The 19,792-nt window shown below is 38.2% G+C and overlaps 1 protein-coding gene across 1 annotated transcript in view; it reads right to left on the reverse strand.

Moving 5' to 3' along the window:
- znf438 (zinc finger protein 438) overlaps positions 1 to 19,792 on the reverse strand; it is a 68,176-nt gene that overhangs the window by 4,672 nt on the left and 43,712 nt on the right. Inside the window, exon 2 of the mRNA XM_037544378.1 lies at positions 3,339 to 3,401. Coding sequence (XP_037400275.1) covers positions 3,339 to 3,396 — 58 coding nt within the window. The 5' untranslated portion in view covers positions 3,397 to 3,401. The remainder of the gene's footprint in view (positions 1 to 3,338; positions 3,402 to 19,792) is intronic.

Here is a 19,792-nt window from a genome sequence, read left to right on the forward strand (position 1 = left end):
ATCGAAAACTTTTAGCCAAAACTAGCAAAGATTTATGTGGCCAACAATAAAGTGACAAAAATTTATTTGTATAGTCATTAGGCAAGTGATTTAATAGATTCCATTCATTTCGAGTATCAAGAGAGGGTACAACACCAAAACATTTCCACTACAAGTTTGATTCCACTTGAAAATACAGCACCCTGCACTATACACAGACTGCAGCAAAACAATGGAAGCACAAAGGAAAGTCCTCGTGAGCACCATCACCACCTAAAGCATCAGTTTTTGAAATGTCAAAAATCAGTAACGACAGCCAAAGTGTAAATGACCTAATAAATGACGAGGCTGATGTTCCTATTTGGCAGCTTCTTATTCAAGTTTTCTGTTACACCTTAAACGGTGCAGCACATACATTCAAACAAGACACTTACTCTTGAACTTCATGAAAAACAAACAAATAAATAAATTAGCAATTAATAAATAAATTGAAATTAGCAAGTTTCCTTTTGTATTTTGTAACTTTATTATCAGCTTTTAGCAGTTATGGGTTTTTGGTTTTTTTTTTTGGCCAGGGTGTCTGGAATCTTTGTTTCGGTTTTGGCCAAGAATTCACATTTCATTGCACCAAAACTGTCTGCTAAACATATTTCACACTTCTGTGCCACACATACACCTACACTACCTGGGACGACACACTGGGAGCCTTTGATTTGGACTCAGTGTGCATTTCTCATTCATGCTGTTGCTCAGTAAGGGGTAAACTCTCGGTGTTCATACAAACACACTGTCATACACTTCCTCTGGGGATGAATGTCCATCAGAGCATGAAAGCTGCCCAAAGGCAGTACCTTTATAATAGGAAATGTAGTCAGTCCTATGCACCCACACAAACATATTAGAAGGCTGCCTACAGATTCTGCTATAATGGGTGACAGGGAGCAGAAACGTCTCATCCTAATTGTCTGAATACAGTAACAGATCTCATTTTCAGCACAGAAGCATGAGGCATGCAGACTCTGATACTCATTATGGATGTCAGGTTGTTTGAGCTGGAGAGGTCATGATGAAAGGCCACTTAAGATCCTTTGGATTATCTTTGTATGTGGATTCTCAATCAGTTGCCCCACGTGTCAAAGCTAGAAAATTTCTGTAAAATTAAACAATCTTGTCACTGTCAGAGAAGCAAACTGAGGAACACATTTATATAATCTGTTCAGCTTTCTTGGTTAACACCTGGAGTTAGGTTAGGCAGGCTTATTTTGACAGTGCATGCCCTTGGCGCTTTCACTCTCTTGCGCTATGGAATACTTGAAATCTATTTGGGCAGTTGATTCCAGCTCAGCTGTGACTTGGACAAACAGAGAGAAGAGGAGGTGGGGCAGTGAGCACTACCACTGAGAGGTAACCAAGAAGTTTACCTTTTGTTTAACCCCTTGAACCTTAGGCTTATTATCTAGAAATTAATCTTAACACTTGGAATACATTCAAAGTGCAAGCAAAACTAGTCAAAATCCAATAAGCAGATTTATTTTTATGTATTCAATATGTATTCAAAATGTGGCAATGTGGCCTCATCCTATGGTCTTCATCTTAATTATGTGCATGGGAATAGAAGCCTTATAGCAATGCCTGTTATTATGGTTAAGCTTTACATATTTCATTTTGGAGGCTGAGCAAGATGCATACAGTACAAATAAGCTGAGCGCTTTTTAATGAGAGAAATCTTACAGCCATTTAAAATCTGTTTTACTGAAATACTGATTTAAAAACAGAAACCAAACACAAATCAAGTGCCTTTATTCAGTATGTATCACTGCTTCGGCAGTGATTTTTTCCATAAGAGCCTGTATAGCTTCCACAATTAAAACAAGCACAGAAATTCACAACTTTTTATTTTTTAAACTTTGTTCAAAATGGTCATTTTAGTGTCTTTGTTCTTTCAATTGATCGCTCATTTTAATGTTACATAAAAGGAGTCTGTTAATCTTAAGAAAAGGTAGAAAATAGTTTTGTTTGTTGTATGGGAGTGCAAGATGGATTGTGGGTCGTTCAGGAGCATAATCTGTTCAGACTGATGTCAGTACAGGTCTGTTTGGTCATTTACATTACAAGTTTATTTGGTCATTTGCATTCGTTATTTTAATGTGAACAACCAACCAGCCGACCAATAAAATAAAAATAAAATAAATAAACAAACAGATCTGGGTAATACAATGACCTTGGCCCACGTTTAGTCAATGCTCAGACTGCAGGTAATGTTTCAGTAGCTACTATTAAGTATTTGGTAGTTATAAGTTGAAGAAGTGATTGAAGTACATGCTAATATACAGACCCTTGGGGTGTACGGAGTTAATGGCAAGTTATACCATGTGCAGAGAGGGGACGAGAGAGAGTGAGTGAGTACAAGTGAGTAAGAGAGCTGGCCTTTGGTGGGAAGATGATACAGCTTAAGTAAAAAGAAGAAACAGAATATAAAATGTACTGGTAGATTTACTCTATGATGTGCAATAATGATATGGGCAGAAGCTCAAAACAGTTCTCTGTATGTTGCACGTCAGGAAAAAGCCTTCCTAAAGTGGCATGACTTTAAAGGGGAGCATGAAAGCAGATCAGGAATACATGCAGAGAAAGACATAAGGATTTATTTTTAGCCACAGTCAGCTATGCAATGAGACAAGGCAGTTAGATGGATTAGTAGGTGAGAGATGAGGAGTTCAAAGGTGAGTGTCTGGTGTTTATGTCACTGGAGGAGTTATGGTCAGGCTGCGTGTGCGCGTAGGTGTTGGTTTTACAAAGCTGCGTGTGCGCGTCTCACCCAAGCGTAAAGAATGTGCTGAGATGGCCAGTTGTGGGTCACTGGGTCAGGAGAACTTTACCAATAAAAATAAAAAAAACCTCTAGATTTTAAAAGTAAAGGAGGTAAAACTTAAGCTCTGCTGTATATACCTGTGAAAGTCAAGTAATATCCAAAAATAACCTGCACACAACTGCAAAACTGGTTGTTTTAAGGTCACTAGAAACTTTTTAAACAATAAAACAGGCAGTCTGGGGCATCAGCAGTACATCGAACCATAATAATTTTGCTTCTTTAAGCCCACTATTCTTCTTCTACCGTGTCCCATATTTCAAGCATATTTGTGTGTTAGACTTCAGAGAAAGTAACTAACAGTTCAAAGCTATTATACTATTCATTTTATGGTGATAGCTTTGTGTTTGAAAGGGAACTCTAAACAAAAGGACAAGAATTAGCAGTCAACTCAATAAAGCTTTGAAATTGTTCAATTCAACTATTGTGAGCTATAATTTACTGCTTCAGCAGAGAGTGTATAGATGAAGGACATAATCTTCGTACTCACTTTGTATGTGTGATTTTAGGGGACTGGATCGCTGCTCCTGGGTTTTCATGGCTGCCATTCTCACTGCAATTCAAAACATAAAAAGAATTCAGTGTCTAGTATATAATTAAGGCAACACATAGCTTGAATGACAACAGTTAATAGTGTCTGTTTTTGTTCAGTGGAGTTGGTCAGTCTCTCTGTTGCTATCACTCTCTGTCACTCACTCACTCAAGACAGAAAACCAGAGGACATTCCAGATGTCATGGGGCTGAAGATTAGCATGGAGGTAGAAAAACAACAACAGGGAGAGGAAAACGAGAGGGAGGTGGCAGGGTAATTGGGAACAGTGAAACAGACACACAATGAGATGAGTGAGTAACCCTGTCTCTGGTCTGTAGGTGAGGGTCTGTATCTGTGGATGTGTGATAGCAGCTTTGGAGTGTGTGGGTATGTTTTTGCAGGACAGCATTTGGAGGTTCCAGCGGCTTCTGGGTCTGGGGAGGGAGATGAAAGGAGTGGATCTGAAGTAGATAAAGAGAGACGGACACACACAGGGAGTCTGCCCAGAGAGTCTGGATCCAGAGGTTAAGTGACCACCCCCAACCTTCTCAAGGTACTTCCAAACCCTTTAACATCCTTTATCTGACATCCTTGAAGTCAATAAAGACAGTTCACAAAAAAAAAACCCTTAATTTTATGCCACAGCTTTGACAAACCACATTTTATGATTTTTTTTGTGAAATTCTGTAAATAAACAGTAATTTTCCATTTAAATGTGTGAAAAGTGTATTCTTTGTTGAGGATGTTTCCTTATTTACACATAAAACGTGAATTTATGAGGAGGATACAACTGTATAAAACCTTATTACATGGAATGATGTTAGCAAAGAGTAACAAATGGAACAGCGGTTATGTGGTTACAGTCAATAAGTTCAATTTGTAAACCTGATTTGATGCAATTATTTTCATGTCTGATCAAACAGATTTATTAAAAGAGAAAAAGAACACAAAAAATCCTCAAGGCTCTGCATTTTTGGTGGCCAAAATGTGACATGTGGCCAGATGCACTACGCAACAGGCATTGTCTACCCTTGGCTGTAGCACTGTCGCAAAGTAAAGCAGATGCCAGGTCTTTTTCCAGTTATATACCATCTGCACAAAATACATTAATAGACAGTTGAACAATACCTAAACTCTGCATGAGTGGCAGTTCTCACTCACACACTTACATGTATGCACACATGCACACACGCAAGAACTCTGAGTCATTAGCTGTCACCTGAGCCAATCAATGTAAAAGGAAAAATCTATTCCAATTTCAACACCACAGGCTTGCCTGGGCATGCAGGATGTGAAAGCAATCAATAAGCAAATCTCCGAGCATCTGAATGGAGAGAGAAATGGAGCAAAAATATCACCACTGACTGAGCAGATTCAACCCGATTCAGTGTATTTCAGCACCAATTCAAAATATATTTGAATATTACACGTATAATGATTAGCACCACATGCTATTTTATCCATTAATATTTTTTTCCCCTCTCCATATTTCAAAATCACCAAGCTCAAGTTTGTGTAATACTGCTATTCACTACAATGTGGAAATAGAGTAAAAGAAAAAATGCAAAGTTGTGACTACAGAATAGTGGAATATTTATGGGATGCTGAAGCAGAATCTTAGAGATAAAAATGTGCAATAACTCCTCTAGGCAGTTTTTTTTTGGAAGATTCTGCAGTGAGCAGCCTCATTTCCGCAGTCCAACCCCAACAGGATGCTATAAATCTCAGCATTAAACTTTGACCTCTGGAATGCAGTTGCCAAGAGCAATGTAGCGTGTGCCACTTATGTCACGCAGCACAGGACAGGACGTGAATGCAGCAGCCCTAAGGTAATGGTCTGTTGGCGCACTATAGGGAGGCCACAAGCACTTCTGAGTCAGCAGGATGCTGAACGCTGGATGCTCCCAGACTGCTTATGGTGCAGTGCAGCCAAATCAGGAGTACTGTCATGTAAAAATAAATAAACAAATAAACAAAAATAACATCCATCTTCTTTCTCTGAACTATCACCAACATGTACCAATGCAAAATAGAAGCATTTTCACAAGTGGTCTTAGAGTTTCTGATCTTGTATGTGTATGTGTATGTGACTTGCAAAAAAAAAAAAAAAAAAAAAAAGTGCTTGAAGGTAAAGCATGCTATCTTGAAGGATGAAGATATCTGAAAACTAGGCAAAAAATTCTGTTAATTACACAAAAACATAAGTGATGGCAGTGAACTGGAGATGTGCTGCATTACAAACACTAGATTGACTCTTGAAAATAAAAAGTCTCTTTGAAGCCAGAGAAGAATCTAATTAAGTTCTCTAAAGAAGTTTTTCAATTGATCATTCTTTAAAGTACCATATTATAAAAAAGATGTGTGGCACTGAAGATAAACTTTGACAATGTGAGCCTGTGGCATTGAAGTAGAGAAAAAAAAAATTAAGAACCTTCACATAACATCAATATTGTTTAACTGTTGTCTCTAGAACAGACTGAAAGACTAATGTTCTTTATATAGAAATCGCATTTTGGGAGAACACAATCTGCAAACTTCAAGAGCTAATTTTTTTTATTTAGCCTTCATCATCCACAAGGTTGTCTTATCAACTTTAAGGTGGGGACATTTAACCTAATAAACAGGGCTTCTGAACCACCTGCAGATGAGTTAGACCACGAAAAAGCAACCAAACATCCATATTCTGTGTACAACACAACCACAACTAACTCCCAGCCTGGTACACTACATTCAGTGTTCAAACATCAAGCCAGAAAAAAGAGGCTATGCTGGTCTTTTTCAAAAAACCCAAGCCTGGACCTTGATTTACAGAAAATAATCACAACTAAAATCACAATTCCAATATTCATCAGAAATTTTTTTATTAGATATTTTCCCTTAATCACTCAGCCCTACTCCACAATAAGTTCAGCAATCCATTAGAGGCCTTTATTTTAAAGTTTTATCTCCTCTTTTGTGCTAACCTGAATGAAATATGACTAAATTTAATTTACAACTTAATAATTAAAAATTTAGAAAAACAGTTCTTGTGTTACCAGCTTGCAGATTCTGAATGTCTTTGTAAAGAGTCTCACAAGAAAGTCTCTTTGTTGCCCCTCTTACAAAATTTTAACTCCGTAAAACTCACCAAGTTCTGTTTTATGCCCTCAATCTTTTCAGTGGAAGTAAGGTTCATACTTTAGTGGTCTTAATGTAGTATCCACTTTAGTGAACATCTAACTAGAGATGTACTTATTGAAATGTATTCTCTAAAGCTAGTTAGGTTAGACTGGATCCAGTACTTCATTAATTCTTCAAAACAAATGATCACACAAAACAATTGGCAAGAACAAAAGAAAGAGGTAAAGCATGTAGGTTAAATACACATGGCCAGGGGTGAGGTGTGTGTGTGAGTCACCTTCCTGAACCTTTAAGTGACCTTTCACGGTGCTGCGTGACATTTGTATTTATTAAGTGGGTCACTCCACAGTGAGCACCAGTATGGTGCGACACCCACTCTCCTCTATCTCTAACCCTCTCTCAATCTCAAACTTTCCTCCTGAGCCTGTGTTTTCCACTGTAGCCTCACTCATGTGCCCAGGCCTAAAGCCATCTACCCCTCATTTCACCTGATTTCACTATGGACTGAGGGGAAGAAGAAAAACAAATACTAAATAAGTAACTGACCTATCCATGCTCCACTCTTAATGCATCAGGAGTATCTGTTGCAAGCTGAGACAACCATAACAGAACAAAAATGCATTGGCAAAAATTCTGTTATACTTACTATGAAAATACACACTAATGATTGCCAAAATATCATTGCCACTTTAGACTATATTTGTTCTATAAAAATAAAAAACAATCATCCCATTAATAAACACACATCCATGCCTATCGTTAAACACTGGAATCTTGCTACTTACATATTTTGACTTCTCCAATAAACCCCTTAATAAAATAAGGATAGTCTTATGTGGTACCAAAATATATCAATTTCTAAAGTATTAGCAAGTTCAAACGGTATTTACATTGCATACATGACTTATACATTGATACATTGTTGTGATGCATCAGGTGTATTTCTTTTTTCTGTAATCATGCCATTTTAGCGTCGTGTTAAATTCTGTGTTACTGCATAGTTTCAATTTGCCATAACATGGTCCAGCTGGGTAGCATATGATCTTAAACTTAATGCTATGTAACGGTCCCAAATAAATACTGTAGAAGTCCAATATGAATGTGCGCTACAATTTCTCATTGTGTTGAATGGAGTTTTGTTCTGAAACCTTGGATATGGAGTTCCATAAACCCAAAGGACTTGGGGCAAAAAAGACAGCAATACACAGGGAAAATGACAAACATACAGGCAATCCACCCATCCAAAATGCAGACACAGCAACAAAAGCCAAAAGTCCCATCACGTTTTCCTACAAAGAGGGATGAAGATGTAGTTTAAAGGACACACTGTGAAAAAGAACATTTTGAGATCTGATTTCACTTTGTTAAAACTCTGTGCCTGTATCCCTCATATAACATCAGAACAGTGAAGCATAGGAAAACAGCCTGTTCTCATATGCACATTTTTAATGCTAGAGAGAATATTAGATCCAACATCAAAGCGATGTAGATACCTCTGCCTCTGTCCTTACTTCTCAAGGTTGGGGACTTCAGGGATTTAGTGGCGAACTTCGTTTGCTTTAAAAGAAGCACTAGTGGAATTAGTATCTAGGAGTACAGTGTCTGTGCTTACATAAACTCTGAACAGTACAGTACGGCTGCAACCAGCAATTACTTCTTAAACTAGCAATTATTATTCAAGGACGCAAACATCTAACAGTTAGGTTTCTGTTTCAGTAAGAAATAAATTTAAATAAAAGGCACAAGATGCCCGAATTCTTAAAAAAAAATTGTAAAAGAAAAATCCCAAATCTGTAAAATTTTGTTTACAATATTGTTACATTTAATTCACATTCAAATTCTTCTATTATCATTATAATATGAAATCTCAAAAATGACAAACGTTGCACAGCAGTAGGTTATCTGCCGAAACAAAAGTATGATTAAACACAAGAAATCAGTGTTAAAGAGAAACTTTTCAATTAAACACACTCCAAAATTAAACAAAGGTAAATACTTCTCATCTTATTTCATCCTTTACAAGCTAATCCTTTTCAACTTTCACCTTTCCGATTTTTTTTCAAAGCTGCCCAGATGACATCCAACGGCGAAAAGTGGGTCATTCAAAGAGGTCTTTATGACGGAAATGAAAAAATTGAACATTTGTGATTTAGGGACTCTATATTTTCAGATTAGTTACTGAAGAAAAACACCATCTCAAAAGCATCCTGAAACAGATTTAAAAACATCGGTGTGCTATACATACAGGACAAATGTACAGGGATTGTTTGGAGCCTTATCATTTCATTTTGCTATAATGTACTTAACATAATATCATGGCATAATTAACCTCTATGATGCATCTTATTTTCTAGCAGATAGGCTAATGTTACATCATCTGGGTTGATATTAAGCTAGACAGTCGAAAGGGCTTTTTCCACCATCAGTATGAGCACAAAACCTGTTGGAACTCACTTTTGTTTTGTTTGTACATCAATGTTTTGTGACTGTAAATTGCTACTTTGTGCACTGGATTGATTTCTGACAGTGTCAATTTCTTGAGCTCATCCCCGTTAGCTGTCGCCATCATTTAAAGATCTGTCTGTTCCTATGAACAGAAAGTGTAACGAACATACATGTATAAAACCAATTTTCTGTAGGCAACAATTGCAGCCCTCCAGTACAGTTAGGTATCTGCTGTGTACCACATGACCTCAGCAATCTCACAGAAACAGAGCAGTAACACTGCTTCTTCTTCAATGCACAGGTCCAAAACCAACGCGTCATATGAAATCATACGTCATGGACAACTAACTATAACTGTTGGATGAGTGTTTGCTTCTAACACTCACAACTGTGCAAATTAATGAGCAAATTGAGCTGGGTGTTATTAAACTGATGGGAAGAAGGTGGGGACCTCAGTAAAATAATCCAACATCAATAGTCTCTAACCAAACACCCATTTCCCTAGTAATCTCTCAACATTTCCCCAAAGCCTTGCCTTTGAAGAGAGAGCGTCAGAGAGAGTGCGCTAGTGAGAGAGACACAGGGAGAGAGTTCTGTCTAATTTGGCAGCTGTTCTTCCATCTCTGAGGAGCTGGAGAATCTGGGAAACATTGTCTGGTGAGATCAAAGTGAAGTCACGCTTTAATTACTACAGTAACCAAGAGTATAGCTGTTAAATTAAGCAGGCTCAACCTTGGGGCTTTAATGAGGAATATCTCCCATCTTTTTCTTTTGAAGAGCTATTTACGGGACCAGTATGATCCACAGCCCAAGCTTTCAGACATAATGTATTGATTGAGAGCACTCATCATTCTCCAATGCCATCTTCATCATTCTCAAATTATCACTAAATGAACAGGCTGAGACTTTAATGTTGCCTTGTATGCTTGGTCCAACCTGCTTTACAGAAGAATACTTTATGCAAATTTTTATATTACTTATAAATGATCATTTTACAGTGGCTGTCATTTTTTTCTAATATTTTGTTAATCTTTACCTTTTAGTTAACAGGTTCCTGTACAAATGTATAAATTGACTGCCAAGTAATGTTGGTCATCTTCAACTGAGAAATTTTTGTGTTTCCTCAGTTGGGACTATATTGGGAGAGGCCGACATCAAGTGATCCCTTGAACCAATTAGACTTATAGCTGATCTTCCATCATCAACTCTCTACCACAGCTCCGCCCTCAAAAACCAATGTGTCTTTAGTTGGGCCTACTGATTACTAGTGAGCCAACATTAAAAATATGTCTGCCCTGCCAACAAAAGATCAGTTCCACAATTTTACACAAGCGATAATGTGAAACCAGGCTTTGGAGAGCAGCTTTTTGAAGAACTGTGCATATTCTCCCTCTGCTATGTCACAGTATCAACAAAGTCCAACCTCTGCCAGAAAAGAAATGGGAAAAAACAAAACAAAATCACACAGTCCTTTTCTAGCTTGTAACTCCATTTGAATTTTTTTCCCGAAGCTGTCTTAGGCTAACAATGATAAATTCACAAATCATTAGAAAAACTGATAGTTTTAATATTTGAAAATGAGTCGCAAGCAGTTTAAACGTCACCACACGAAAACTCCATGTCTAATGTAGTGTAATGACTAATGTAGCTAGCAAGTATTGGACCACACTAGTTTAGCATCACTCAGATTATGACGGTGAGTATCTTACAAGATAGTACCTGTTTAAACTCTTTTCTTTCCCCTTGTCCTTGATCTTGGTGAATCCTAGTCCATTCACACCAGGTCTTTTTTGTTGAACTGAGTGTGTATTGTCCTTTGAGACTGAAGTGCTTAAAAGAAAATCTCATTCAATTTATACATCATTTTAGACACCAAACCCACCTTGAATGACTACTGATGTAAGGAGCACATCTGGTAACTTTGATCATATGATCATGATAAATATGTTATGAAATAACTAAGAAGAGCACAACTGTACTTTGCTAGACCCAAGGCTGGGATAGCTACTGAAAAATTAGTAGTCAGCTACTTTGTAACTACTTTCTCAAAAATTGTAGCTAGCTACAATTTAGCTACTTTTCCAGAAAGAGTAGTGGCTACTTTTTGAAAAGTAGTGTATTACTTTTAGTTACTCTCAAAGCACGATTGTCAGAATGTTTGTTTGTGACCTGTCAGAATGTTTGTTTGCACCTGACACCAAACAAGCCCAACTGATGGTGTGAACAAGATACTGCATTTAATCCTGTGCCAGAAAGAAACACACAATTATAAAGCTGCAAATATACAAAAAGATCACCAAAAAGTGTAACCAACAATCAAACTTACACACCCAAAGGTGTGAGATCCAAAAAATTAAGACTAAAGGCAAAGTCAATCATTCCAGGTTTTTACTAACAAAAATCAACAAAAATAACTGAATACAAACCAGAGAATTTTGTGTTTTCTACTGTTGAAATAAAACTGGTCACAGCAGTACTGCTGTACAGTACAGACACAGAAGTACTGCTGGAGTTTTTAAACACCTCAGTGTCACTGCTGGACTGAGAGTAGCCCACCAACCAAAAATATCCAGTCAGCAGTGTCCTGTGATCACTGATGAAGGACTAGAGGATGATTAGCTCATACTGTACTGTAAGAGAGGTCATCTCTCTCTTTACATCTACAGGGTGAACTGACAACGCAGGTGCATCTAATAGAGTTGGCAGTGAGTGGACACTGTTTAAAAATGAGTGAAACGAGGTGTTCATAATGTTATGTCTGATTGGTGTATGGACAGACATGCACATTCAGAGTCTTTCTTAAACTTTAGCAAAACTTTTCCCTCAAAATTCTCATCAGTGGCTGTGGCTCTATTTGGGGTGAGAATCAGGCCTGAATAATCTCTGCAGTGCTGCAGAGCCGCTGCGGCTCCACAGCAGAACTAGATTTTTGCAGTTAACGCATAACTGCTGATTCACCAACCTTTAACGCTGAAGACTGACGTTCAGACTGTTGATCACACAGCAACACAGAGAATGAAATTAAATGATAATTTGGAGGTGAATGGACTTTACATGAATTTATATTTATAAATCACTGGTTTCCTGATATGTTTAATCTGCAGCAACTCGTGAAAATGAAGTCAGCATCTCATTCTCCGGCTTCTCGTTCGAATTCTCCCATTCCACTTTAAATGGCGCAGCAGTACAATCTGGTGCCTCAGGCACCATTTAAGGTGGAACGGACCAATTCTAATGAGAAGCTGGAGGATGAGAAACGACTTCAACCTCGTAAAAAGTCGAACATTGAGAGACATTTTACAAGAAACTCGCGGAGAAGTTTCCCAAGCAAGAAAAGCAGCTATAGCTGAACTAAGCTTAAAGCAGAGCAAAGTCTGAGTCTGCGTTTATATTTTCAGCTCATACTGAGACATACTTACAGCCAAGATGGTAAAAGGGACATAAGATGTCGTGCCTCCCAAGGTGGTTTCATTTTTGTTGAAAGGACAAAACGGCTGCTCTTAAATTTTCGGTTAGCTACACAAACAATTGTACATGCTACAGCTACTTTTCATAAAACTGTAGCGGCTACAGCTGCTAGCTACTAATATTAGCAGCTGACTACAAAAAGTAGCACGCTAATTAGCTACTCCCCCATCCCTGCCTAGACCCCACAGTTTAGCCAGAATCAGTTTAAAATTAATTACCAATTCCTAATAAAAGATGTTTATTTAAATATGGAGCTTTCTATTAGTATTTGCAGAGATTCCCATGGATGTTTGGAATATAACGTGACAGTGAGGCTAAAGTGTGGTGTGATATGAGAGAGGACAAAACAGTAACTGAAACAGCTGTCTATTTTTATAATGAGGTCAATGGCAGGAGAGGGAGTTCACATTTCTCCTGAGAGCCTGATGCTGCGGAGGGATGTATCACTCTCTCAGTCTCCCAGCGACAGTAAACAGAGGAAAAATACAGCTGGATCCTGCACTCACTGCTCCACAATACATATTGAACACACAGTAACCAGTATTCAATCAACCTCAAGATTACTAATGACGCACTCTCCTTTCACTGGTCAATGCCATTTCAATGGCACACAACAGGTGGTTTAATACAGTCTTCCTTATTCCACCAGGTTTCATTTATGTGGTCAGTTTAATGTGACACAGAGCTGATCATTTCCACGAAGTCTAAACAGCAATGACTACATGTTTTCAGATCTACTATAGACCATATTCAAGCACAAATGCAAGCATTTCAGCAAGCTGTGATACTGATACCATACTTATATGATTATGATAAGCTTATGAAACCATATCATCGGTAATACTGAATCAAAGATTCAAAGGTTTTCATTAGTCTTGTGGGACCTTACACAATGTAGTAACAATACAGATACGGAGATAACTTCTTAAGGCTTTTGGTACTGGATCACAATGAAATCTGTCACTAACAGCACTAACCAATGACATGCCCCCTGCACTCACCTCAAATTTCTCTATTTTATCTAGAAGAAAACTTTTTTCTTCTTCTTTTCTTCAGAGGTGTGCTTGGTGCACACAATTGCTTTCAAGAAAATACTTTTAAACACTCCAGTATCTGATATCTCATAAAAGTCAAGTCTGGTTTAATAGAACTGTTGCTGTATGTAAGGTGTTCTCGACAGAGGCAAAACAGATTGACATGCTTAATTGGAGTTTTTCAGCCATATTAACTTGTATTACATATAAGGGTCATATCCATTAGGCAATGGTGACACATGCACCATCACATCCTACTTTACACTCTGCCTTCAGAAGATGCCACATTTAGAAATTTCACACTGTTTGTTCAAACCCTTATATATCTACATATATATCTACATTCCCATCAACATTTAGCCTAAATATTCTCATGGTTGTACAAAGACATTTTTAGTAAGAGATCACATGAGGCCTTGCAAGACTAGACTTTCATAAGCGGTCATGATCACTTGATTAAAAACATGATTATGTGATGAAAAGAAAATCATATCAAAACCATTTTAATGTATCTGCAGTGATTAGTTGGTGATCTGCATAATGGCAATTCATTATGTAAAGTCTTCTACTGGTCTCAGTCACAGTAAGAAACAGTTTGATGGAGTTGTACAGTATTTTACAATCTTTAAAAACTACATGTGGCTCAGTTAAATGTACTTCTATTCTTTAGCTTTTTTATTTATATAAAAACTCTTTATTCTTCAAAAATTATCTGTAGATAACTCAACTACGAATACAATCGATAGTGACCGCTGTCTATTTGATGGAACATGATTTACAACAGTCTCACCCTGACCACATGACAGTGAGGATGTCCTCTGTTTAGCAGAGTTTAGTCTGTTAAGCACATCTGACATTCAGATAAGTGAAGCATTATGTGGAGTTTATATAAAGGCCAAAGCCAAGGGCTAGGCCTACTTCATGTGTCTTTGGGTGAATTATTCATTTGACATGGCTGATCCACACACCACACAGACCACCTCTGTTAGAGCTTTCAGAGAGAGAGAGAGAGAGAGAGAGAGAGAGAGAGAGAGAGAGAGAGAGAGAGAGAGAGAGAGAGAGAGAGAGAGGAGAGAGAGAGAGGGAGAGAGAGGGAGGGAGAGGAGGAGAGAGAGAGAGAGAGAGAGGGAGAGAGAGGGAGAGAGAGGGAGAGAGAGGGAGAGAGAGGGAGAGGCGTTTGCGTTTGTTCTCCAGCTCACTCAGCAGAACTAAAGCTACATCTTCAGCCCCTGTGAGCATCAACTCAGACAGCAGGGATAATGCAGTCAGACACCTCTATTCATTCACTCAGAACAAGGCAGAACACCACACATGCACACACACATATAGTAACACTCTGACATTTGTTCACAAACACCTACAGGGACATCTGAGCACTCTGCATGCAAAGCCATGCTGCCTCTGGAAGCGCACACATGCACTCTGGACAAGCTTCCATTGTCCAAATACAGTATTATCTCTGTTGGTCTCCAATGAATGATGCTTTGGTAAAAAAAAATGGTTTAAAGAAGGCTTTCTGTATTTACCTGCTGTGGTGCACACTTGGGCCCTATCGCCGTGTGTGTGTTGGTGGCTACACAAAAAGCAGATTCTCTTAGAATTTATTGCTTAAAGCCAATACACACTGACAGAACATTCCCCAAGAAACTCCACATGACCCACACTTGGGTGCTGCTCACACCGTTGGCTTGATATTTTTGGTTGGTGGACTATTCTCAGTCCAGCAGTGACACTGAGGTGTTTAAAAACTCCAGCAGCACTGCTGTGTCTGATCCACTCAGACCAGTGAAACACACACTAACACAGCACCACTACATCAGTGCTGAGAATGACTACCCAAACAGTACCTGCTCTGAGAGGGTCCATGGTGGTCCTGACCACTGATGAACAAGGTAAAAGGGTGGCTAATGATGTATGCAGAGAAACAGATGGACTACAGTCTGTAATTGTAGAACTACAACAAGCACCTATATAGTAAGTGGAGCTGATAAAATGGACAATGCGTGTAGAAACAAGCAGTTGGTCATAATATTATGTGTATATCACTGATCAGGCATAATATATATTAGTGCCCTAAAACACAAATAGGCATCAACTGCTCTCACCTCCTACATTCTTACACTGGCAGCTGGTTTTACAGAATAAGATCTGACAACCCAAATGAACCAAATGAATGGGGAGAACATTCACAAACAGTGCAAATGGGGAAAGAACAGGGTAGAACATCCAGGACAGAATGATTTAGATGATTCTAAAACAGTACGAATGAAAGAAAACATTCTGGAACATGAATGGGGACATTATAGAACAGTATGAATGGAGAGTATATTTTTCAGTACTTGCCAATGCAGAGTAACCTAATTAAGTACAATTAAGTAGTTGTTAGTGTAAATGATTGCAACGTACCTTAAAAGCACAGTGACAGGAGGAATCATATCCCGAGGGTAATGCACCTGAGGAGCTCACTTGGAGTTTTATGTCGTGTTGGAGTCTTGTTTGGCTGGTTGAGCCATAGTTAGATGTCCTCTAAAGCCAAGCATACATTGTGCTATTTTAGAAGCTATTTTTAGAAGGTGTTTAGTGATTCACACGTTTGAACAGACCATTGATGGTGTAGGATGACGCAGTACAATGGCAGGTATTTTGTGGGGAAAAATATACTAACAAGAGCCCCTTACCTGAATCGCTAAGTAATGCTTCTTTCATCTGCTTACAGTCTGACTTAATGTTGGACCAAGGAAAAACATTCAAAAACAGGGTGAATGAGGTGGATCGTTCTAGAACAGTGCAAACAAAACATTCTAGAACAGTGTGAATATGAGAACATTCTAGGACAGTGGAAATGGGGATAGTACATACAGGAGAAAATGCTACAAGAGCATGAAGGGGAGAACATTCTAGAACAACGTTAAAGGGACAGAACATTCTAGAGTCTCTAATCAATCACACAAGTATGAATGCTGGGTCCATGTTCTCTGGCCTTTAGACAGCTAACCTAATCAGTAGTTAGTATGAACTACAGCAGTAGTCCTCACAGAGCCAGAGACCCAGAGAGAACCAGAGGAGGAATTAGCCCTTTCAAAAAATATATGCCTATTACCAAGACCTGCTTATAGATTATTCATAAAGCATTGCTGAGTGGTTCTCCGTCTATGAATAATGTATAAGAAACTCAAACACACCATATTAAAATGAATAAACATTTAGCTTTTGAATCAGTGCTTTTACTGGGCATGTTTTAGAATCTTACCAGCAATTTAACTAATTGCCCTTGTAATGCATGTGAACTGAACTATTTAGTAAACAACATGGTGACTAACTGTAACTAATTAGTTAATGGTTTAGCTATTGTAATGATGACTTGTAGATACTACTGAAATTGACCATATGCCAAAACCTGCTTTATCAGGTTTAACTGCAATAACTGCAATATTGCAGACTAACTAAGGAAAAAAAAGTGTTAGTGAACATGATGGGCTTGGATTATCCCTGCATGCCACATCTTTTCACCCAGAACATGCAACCTGCAAATCAGCACTACATTTCCCAGTCATTCAAGTTCTCTCTCAAGACACATGGAATTATTACATTTATTTTCACACCTCAACTGTGCTAAGCTGTACATCCTGAAGGCCTCTTTCAATCAAACCATAGTCAAGAGCAGGACGAAAACCTGTCTCTGTAAATGCTGATCAAGTTCATCTTCTCTTTGTCACACAGACCGATCAATAGTCAACACAACTGCCTTAAATGGGGTTTTCATAACTTCTAAAATCATGGGTTCAGTTGACCTTAAAGAAACAGCACTGAGACTGTGAAAACAGTTATTTGATTCATGCCTGATGTTTGTCAAACAACCGCTCACATACCAGTGCAGAGACACTAAGGAAATGTAGCCCTGTTGAAATCTTGACAAAAATAACCACCAGGTGTCTTTGTTGTCTTTTTCAAAAGCTCGTTTAGTGACAGACGCAAACAAAGCTGATGGGGCTTGGTTAAAATCACACACAGCTGTGCCTTGGCTTAAATTAGCCCCAAGCAGCTCGGCGTCAGGGGAGGAGAGCGAAATTACACCCTTCAGCTTTACACTCTGGCATTAAACCTCAATTAGAGAGCCACACTGATGTCATCATTATGAGACACATGACCCAGAAGAACCTAAAGGCCCAATATTCTGAGGCAAGTTTCTCTCACAAAACAGCCTGATCCCACAAACTGCTGCCAAATTACACCTAAAAACCAATGCCTAATCTACCAGAAATGAGGACAACCAACTGAACTGACTGATGTATTGTGTCTAATATGTAATGCAGGGGTTGCAAGGCAGGTGAAAGTTTACAGCTGAAATAACGAATGCTTTACGGCATTAGCAAGCCAAACACAAAGAAGAGACAGCTATGCACATGTAAACAGGTGACTGTCTGAGCTTTGTACAGGTGAGATTCAAAATTATTAGCATTCCTTTTAAGGATCAGCTGTTTTCACTAAACAATGAGAAGATGCATTTCACTCTTACCTACAGTGCAAAGCTACATTTAGTGAGGTGTGTTTGGGACATGCTGTTAACTACAATTTTATACTGAACTGCCAACTTTAGCAAATGCCTCTCTCCTGGCTGCACAGGCCTAGCATTCTGATCTAAATTTACACAGTTTCACTTATTTTCAGCTCTATAATTTCCAAAAAAACTCTGCCAAAACTAGCTGAGCTAGACCTTTTTGGTAGTTTACAAGACAGCCCGGTCTGAACCATTACTGAAGTACTACGCTGACGTCTTAGGCCACCAGAAAATTGCGATGAGAAGGACCAATATCATGCAAAAAAGAAAAAAAAGGTCACTGTAGGCCTATTGACCAAGTATGTCATTGACCAAGTACTAGTGGTAGCCTCACCAATGCATTTCATTCAGTTGTTAGAGATGGTAAACAGAGGCTGCTCTATTTGAGAACTCTTTACTGAACGTCTGTAGAGTAAAATATACATTGATGTATCTGTTACAAGCTTTACATAAAAACATGCACGTGTTTTATAAACTTCAAATGTTTAATCGAGAATGGCCGAAAAAAAATAAAAATAAAAATAAATGAAATTACATGAATCGCTGTTAGCTCAGTGCTAATACACTCCTAGAATCCAACAGAGATGCTAGTACAAATTAGCATCATCATAGAGGCATGTTGCACTTATTTGTACATTTTTGGCTTGAACTGAATACCTAGCTCTAATTGTCTGTAATAGAACACAAATCATGTAACAAAATACTAATAACTCTTTTTTTGAAAACAAACACTTATGTTTCATTGCATTAATGTTTATTTGACATTATTTTAACAATTATGATACCATATGATGCCAAATTCCCATCTGATCTTGTATTGCATCTTTATCTACTCTGTGACTCACTCAGTCAGATGCTTTTGGCCTGCAGAGTCCAATAGAAATTCTCTGGGGAGGGGAAAAAAAACTTCTTCTAAATTTATCCTTAAGTCTGTTTCTTCTGGCTCTTATTTTTATTTCCACGGTCAGCATTGACCTTAATAAGGTCTGGTTCTGTAAAAGTGAGATAACAGAAGCTTCGCTTAAAGTGTGTACATTTTCAGTATTATTTGAAATACTGTGAAAGGCTAGAGGTAGCTGAGCAACTGCAGTAGCTTGTGCCAAAGACGCCATATCTGTCGTTGGGACACATTTTGGCTTCAGTGAAGAAAATATTGAACAAAAAGAAGAAGTCAAATGTTAACACTGTGGAAAAACAGTTTCAGCAACCAAAGTTAATACCGCCAATCTTGATCCACTGAGAAACACTTGTATGCGTTTTGTACACGTGTAACAAAAAACGAGAAAGACTGACAAGCACACAGCAGCAAGTGCCTCCACAGAGCAGCTGTCAATCAAGAAGATGGAAAGAAATAACCGATGCAATTTCCTACTACATCTCAAAGGATATGGCTCCCATAGCTGCAGTGGGTTCAAACACCTTGTTAAAACCCTTGACAGAAGATGCACTGTCCCATCGGCTAAATGTTTTCCCCAAACTGCGGTGACCAACATGTACAAATCATGTAAATAATGCACTTTGCAGCCATCTCTGATCAAGTAGGACAATGGACCGAAAGTAGAGCCTTACATTGCACTACACTTCTACTTTTCACAAGGCATTATTTAAAATATTTATTTACAAGACATTTAAGTTATTTTCTACTTTTTGCAACATTTAAGACAATTTAAGAAATTAAACTTCCTATTTATTTCCTACTTTTTTTTTTGGAACTTGCTTTTCACATTAAAACTAAACTTTGATCCTTTTCATAAGATGTCATTTCAGGCAACATGTGCTTTGATTTC

Source organism: Pygocentrus nattereri, chromosome 13 (assembly GCF_015220715.1).
Source record: "Pygocentrus nattereri isolate fPygNat1 chromosome 13, fPygNat1.pri, whole genome shotgun sequence".
Classification (NCBI taxonomy): Eukaryota; Metazoa; Chordata; class Actinopteri; order Characiformes; family Serrasalmidae; genus Pygocentrus; species Pygocentrus nattereri.